The sequence below is a fragment of the Rhinolophus sinicus genome, chromosome 14, assembly GCF_057876585.1.
Source record: "Rhinolophus sinicus isolate RSI-liver-muscle chromosome 14, RSI-T2T, whole genome shotgun sequence".
NCBI classification, from domain to species: domain Eukaryota; kingdom Metazoa; phylum Chordata; class Mammalia; order Chiroptera; family Rhinolophidae; genus Rhinolophus; species Rhinolophus sinicus.
The window spans coordinates 18,703,411-18,710,051 of record NC_142514.1 but is presented as its reverse complement, the minus strand read 5'-3'; the positions used below and the strand labels follow the sequence as shown (position 1 = coordinate 18,710,051).

The 6,641-nt window shown below is 52.6% G+C and overlaps 1 protein-coding gene across 1 annotated transcript; it reads left to right on the top strand.

Moving 5' to 3' along the window:
• Positions 1 to 1,322: 1,322 nt before the first annotated feature.
• FCN3 (ficolin 3) lies at positions 1,323 to 6,457 on the top strand. The gene is given in 10 exon segments (XM_088789762.1): positions 1,323 to 1,355; positions 1,444 to 1,645; positions 1,936 to 2,029; positions 3,181 to 3,235; positions 3,728 to 3,846; positions 4,950 to 5,043; positions 5,045 to 5,096; positions 5,170 to 5,243; positions 5,245 to 5,300; positions 6,120 to 6,457. Coding segments are annotated over 10 exon segments (1,017 nt in total). The 3' UTR covers positions 6,358 to 6,457.
• The last annotated feature ends 184 nt before the right edge of the window (positions 6,458 to 6,641 follow it).

Genomic DNA, 6,641 nt, shown 5'->3' with positions numbered 1-6,641 from the left:
GAGGGAGGAAATGCCCCTGCTTCTTGCTGGCTTTCCACTCAGTTAAGGAAATTTCTTTAGTGGATGTTTTCTTTTTCAAAAGTAGTAAAATTCTGTAAAGAACAAAAGGACTATATAGAAGTTTATATAGTGAGAATCACTTCCCCCCTGGTCACACTCCCCAGAAATAACTGTGGTTCATAGTATATTTCAGACCATTTCCTGTGAATTTACAACGTTTAGCTGTTTAAAAATACAAAGTGGGATTGTATTATACTTTGTCCTTTTCATTGTCGATCAGATTTGCCCTATGACTTGTCCACATGGTGATAACTTATTTGCCTGCATCCCATCAATGTCCAGTTATTTCCACGTTGATTATTATACACAGCACCATGATAAACAGGCTTGTCCACAGATCTTGGCACACCTGTGGGAGAGTTTGCGGAGGACAGATTCCCAGAACTGGAATTGCATGGCCTTAGAGCGTCCATCCCATGGGTCCATCTTGGTTGGCAAACTCGGCCTCCACCTTTCCTGATGTCCGCTTGCACCTCAGCCCTCCTCACCCCCATACGTTTTGAGCCTGGCATAGAGGAGGCCCTCAGGGAGGGTTTGATGAATGAATTAATGAACAAATGAATGAACGAATGAGGCTTCCCTCTCCTCCCCTATCACGTGATGTCCCTCTCCAGCTCAGATCTCACCCCTCACATGTGTTCATGGTGCTGCCTCCTTATTGGCCTCCCAGCCTCCAGGCCTGCCTGTCCCGGCTGCCCATGCCATCGGCCTATATTAGCAGCTGTTTCCTAGGCCCTGCCAGGGACTCCCCAAGGGACTTGAGGGTGGGCATGAAGTCACTTTGCTAAGGATGCCTCTCCCTGGTGGTGGGCATGGGGCTGGGGCAACAAATCTGCGGCTCTGGGGATATATAAGTGCCAGAGAGCGCACAAGTCATGTCCTGTCTCTGGGCCTCAGTTTCTCCTGGTTTATTCCTTCATTTGACCAATATTTATTGAACACCTGCTTTGTACCAGGCCTATAACCCAGGGACAATATTAACGACCATGAGCAGGGCTGTGTAAGGGTCAGAGGCGACATACTAACTGAACCCAGCGTGACTTGTGGAGTGCAGTAAGTGCCCAACAAGTGGTAGCAGTGGTCATTAATACTGTTGCCGGGACGGGGAAAGATTCCTAGTGGAGACGCCATTAAGGTTGGACCTTCATGGACAGGTGGAGCTTGTCAGTAGAGATGAAGAGGAGGACATTTCAGAGAAAAGGCACAGAATGAGCTAAGTTTCAGAGGGGGAGAAATGCTTAAGAATGCAGCGGCCTGGAGCGATGGCTCAGGAGCCCTGGAGGCCAAGATCAGAAGTTGGACTGCATCCTGGAAAGGGCAGGGGTAATGCCCATTCTCTCTGGGGCTGAAGGAGGAAGTGCCCCCACCTCCTGCTGGCTCTAGCTTGCGTGGGGTGTCCCTGAGGAGGGACAATGGACAGAAGTCTTGCTTCATGTCCTTCCACCAGCCTGGCCCCCTTATAAATTGGCATCTTCTCTCAGGGGCACCAGCAAGCTGGGCTTCCTGTGGATCCCACTTTCCATTTTACTCCTCTTGCTCAGGAAGCCTGCCTGCCTGAGGACCCAGGACAACTCCAGCTGTCCAGGTAGGGGCCGATGCTGTCCTCCCCGCCAACCCACCCTCATATCCTCCCTGGGTGTCCTCCCACCCAGGCTCACTAGCCTCAAGGAGCAGGGTGGGAGTTTGATAATCTGGGCTCTGCACGTAAATAGATGCAAATAGATGCAAACAGTACAAAGCCTTGAAAGCTCTGGAGGCAAAGGTCCTGACAACTACAATCTGGGAGATAGAAAGAGAACTGCAGAGGAGTCTAGGGGAGACATGCTTACTCCCCCTATAACCACTCTGCCCACCCAGCCCTGCATTTCCCTGCAGAACCCAGGGAACTGGAAGCCAGCAAAATTGTCCTCCTGCCCAGTTGTCCTGGAGCCCCAGGATGTCCTGGGGAGAAGAGAGATCCAGGTCTTCAAGGGAAGAGATATCAGGGGTAGGCAGAGACCTGGGGTAAACTGGGAGGCTGGGTGCCGCATTAACTGTCTGTGCTGGACAGCCCAGTGGCTCAAGCAGTTGGAGCTCTGTGCTCCTAACTCCAAAGGCTGCCACTTCGATTCTCACATGGGCCAGTGGGCTCTCAACCACAAGGTTGCCAGTTCAACTCCAGCAAGGGGTGGTGGGCTCTGCCCCCTGCAACTAACAATGGCAACTGGACCTGGAGCTGAGCTGCGCCCTCCACAACTAAGATTGAAAGGACAACAACTTGACTTGGAAAAAGTCCTGGCAGTACACACTGTTCCCCAATAAAGTCCTGTTCCCCTAAAGTCCTGTTCCCCTTCCCCAATAAAATCTTTAAAAAAACCCAAACCTGTCTGTGCTGAGGGGTGACGACAAAGGGGCAAGGAACCAACCATGTGCTGGGCTTCAGGCTGGGTACCCAGCATCCTACATTGACTCTGTGAAGTAGGAGGAGAGCTTTCTTCTTTTCTTTTTTTTTAAAGATTTTACTGGGGAAGGGGAACAGGACTTTATTGGGGAACAGTGTGTACTTCCAGGCCTTTTTTCCAAGTCAAGTTGTTGTCCTTTCAATCTTAGTTGTGGAGGGCGCAGCTCAGCTCCAGGTCCAGTTGCCATTTTCTAGTTGCAGGGGACACAGCCCACCATCCCGGGAGTCGAACCAGCAACCTTGTGGTTGAGAGGACGCATTCCAACCAATTGAGCCATCTAGGAGCTCAGCGGCAGCTCAGCTCAAGGTGCCGTGTTCAGTTTTAGTTGCAGGGGGCGCTGCCCACCATCCCTTGTGGGAGTCAAGGAATCGAACTGGCAATTTTGTGGTTGAGAGGACACGCTCCAACCAACTGAGTCATCTGGCACTGGCCCATGTGGGAATCGAACAGGCAGCCTTCAGCGTTAGAAGCACGGAGCTCCAACCGCCTGAGCCACCAGGCCAGCCCCATCCCCCATTTCACTGAGGGACAAAGTGAGGCTCTGAGAGGATAAGTCATTTGTCCACAATGACGGCCAATTAAGGGTGCAGCTGGGATTTGACTTCTGGCTCTGAATCCTGTTGTTTTTTTGGCCCTGTGTATGGGGTGGGACTTATGGTGTCACTACCTCTGGGATTTCAGGGCAACCTGGACCACTGGGCAAGATGGGTCCCAAAGGTGAGCCTAGTGAATGTGTGGGATCAGGGCCTCTTCTCTTTTTGCTCTGTCCCTGGGCTAGAGAGGGGGAGGTCTCTGCTCAGCTGCTGTTCAGCCATTGGCTGTGACTGCCCTCCAAAAGTGGGAAGGAAGGCTGGGAGAAGTGGGGAGGATTAGAAGGTCCTGGGCACCCTCCCCTCTGGTGGTTTGCGGGCATCCCCTTGGGGGTACCCAGACCTCAGAGCTAACACTCAGTCTTTCCATGGGGTAGGATATCCTGTGAATCTGCTCCGGTGCCAGGAGGGTGAGGCAGCCTTCGCAGGAGCCAGGAACTTGGAATCAGGCAATGCTAGGGTGTTGGTGGACCACCAGGCATTGCCTGGTCCTCCCTAGAACCCCTTTCAGGGTTCTGAAGGAGCCAAGAGGGCTCCTGGGGTCCCACACTTAGCCTGTCTCATTGCCCATGGGGTGGGGGTTGGGGCATAACTTGGGGGCCCCCTCAGTTCATCTCCCCTTTCTTAAGACCCAAGAGCTGCCAGGAGCTGCTGAGCTGGGGCACCATCTTGAGCGGCCGGTACCATCTGTGCCTACCTGAAGGCAGAGCCCTTCCAGTCTTTTGTGACATGGACACCCCAGGGGGTGGTTGGCTGGTGAGTGTCAGGGAAAAGGGACTCATAGGCCAGGCCCAGTGGACACTTCTGCTCCTTGGCCCCTAGGGGGAGCCAGAGCCCACTGGAGCCAAGGCATACCTTAAGAGTAATTCACTTGACAAATGTTTACTGAGCTCCCAGGGAGTCTGGCTGAAGAAGTCTGAGAAGGCTTCATAGATGAGGTGTCATTTGAAAGGGTTTTGAAGGCTGTGTAGAAGTTCTCTAGACAGATGAAGTTCAGAAGGGCAGGGAAAGACAAATGCAGGAAGGCAGGACAGCACAAGAGGGTTTCAGGGGACCATGTGAGTGAGCTGAGAGCAGGTATAAGTGGTTGGCTGAGGTCTACTGGTGTGAGTCAAGCATGGATTTAAGGCCTCTGCAAAGGCCAGTTCATGGAGGGTACAGAATGGCTGTGGAGCATGGAGGGCAATGGGGAGCCATGGAAGAGTTTTAAGCAGAGAGTAACCAGGTCAGACTTATATTTGACGAAGATGATAACACGGAAGATGCATTGCATTGGGGACAAGAGCAGAGGCAGGGATGTGGCGTAGGAGGATGCAGAGGTCTGCGCAGAAGCAGACAGTGGGCAGTGGCAGCAACAGGAATAGAGGCACTTGGGTGGAGAGATATTTAGGAGGGAAACTCTACAGGGCCTGGGGACTGCTTGGCTTAAAGGAGGAAATGGGGGGGAGGGGTTGTTAGGGGAAGGCCAGGAGTCTCGCTTGGGCCTCTGGAGGTGACCTCTCTACTCTAATATCTTGGTTCTTATAGTAAATTAAAGAAGGCTATTCTGAATCTGACTCCCAGCAGGACTGGCCATCTCTGGAAGGCAGGAACAATGTTTCCATCATTTCAGTCTACCCCAGGGCTTCCAAGGCTTTGGTGTGAAGTTGAGTGTCAGTATAAGTTAATAAGAGAATCTAGGGTTCATCAGTATACGCACAGGCAAAGCTCACTTGGACTCACAGTTTATCAACAATCAAATAGAGGGGGAGTGTCCCCCCGTGCCTCACAGTGCACCCACTCTTGCCACTGGCCCTACTTCTCCTCATCCCATGCCCAGCCTGGAGTAATGGCTGGTACGCGGACCTCTGTGTCCCTCGGTGTTCCAGAGGTAGCAGGATGGTTTCGTGGATTTCTTCCGCTCCTGGTCCTCGTACAAAGCAGGTTTTGGTAGCCAAGAGCCCAAATTCTGGCCGGGGAAATGAGAATTTGCACGAGCTGACTCTCCAGGGTGGGTCCCAGCAGAGTCAAGGGACCCTGAGGGGTATTCCTATGGCATTTTGGGGTCTGAGGATTCCTCCTCCTTGCCCCCTGCTCAGATATCTGGGAGCTACATGACTTTAATGGCAACTGTAACTTTGCCCATTACAAGTCCTTCCACCTCGTTGGGAAGGCAGGTCACTCACTACCAGCTGGTACTGGATAAGTTCTCAGAGGGCAGTGCAGGTGAGTGACCCTAAGGTGGCTCTGGAACAGGGGAAGAAGGTGAGAGAGACTGGTTCTTTCCCAGCACTGCCATTGCCTCCATAATGACCCAGGGCAATTCCTTCCCCTCTGTAGGCGTCCGTGTCCTCACCTGAGAAACAGCAACCGTGAGCCAAGGTGGGACAGGAGTGAAGAATTTGGGCTCTGGAGGCAGACCTGAGTTTGAACCCAGCGCCGTTGTTTACTATGTGACCCTGGACCAGTCTCTTCCGCGTCAGAGCCTCAGTTTCCTGACCTGTAAAATGGTCAAGGAGGCAGGGAAGGAGGCCATGGGAGCTATCTGAGGCTCTACGGAGTGTTAGCATTATCTGCTTCAGAAGAGGAACCAGGGAAGACTTTTTTTCTTTCAGAGAAACAGCAACTGTTGAGGAAAGACTTGAAAGAGGGAAGTGGTTATGAGGAGTTACCTCAGGGGAGCCCCTTTTCCTGCCCAGGCATCTGAGAAGTCCCTCCCAGCTCTCCCTGACAGAGTTGCTCAGGCTGCTTGCTGATGGGAGCTGGGGAGAGACAAAGGAACTAAAGGGAAGCTGGGGATTCTGGGAGAGGACAAGACAAGGGGAGGAGCTGGCGGCTTTGGAGCCACAGTCCTGAGTTCAAGTCCCTGTGCTCCTGTGACTAGTTGAGTGACCTTGGGCAAACACCCTGGCCTCTTGGCACTGCTGTTTTATCATGGGGCTTGATAACACCCACGTCTCAGTTGCTCTGAGGCTCCTGTAAGATCATCTCTTCAAGGGTGCCAGACATGGCGCTGGCATCAATGTGTCTCCCATCCCCTCCCTGCCAGCGGACTCCTGAGTTACCACAATGGGAAGTCCTTTACCACCTACGATGATGACCATGATATAAGTGGGAGCGACTGTGCGGTGACTGTCCATGGTGCCTGGTGGTGCGGATCCTATCAATCCAATCTCAACGGGCGCTATGCGACGTACCAGACCACTGCCCTCACGTGTGGCATTGACTGGGTCTCAGGCCTCGGTGTGGGCCTCCCTTACCACAGGGTTCGCATGATGCTTTGCTAGGCCACCCTGGCAGCCAGCATCCTTATCTCTCCTGTACAGTTTCCGGACCTTTGGCTACCCCTTCCCATTGCTAACTGCTTCTGCTCTCCTGTCCACATTTAAAAATAAAACCATTTTAACCCTTTCCTGGCTTGCAGGATTCTTCCAGTTCCTGGGAAAAACTCAAGAGGATAGAGTAAGGACATGGGTTTTAGCTCCATTCAAGGAAGACTTTCCTTCCAGTCTCATAAGGTAGTGAGGCTTCCATCTCTGGAGCTGTGCAAGCCAAGGTCAGAGAAACATTT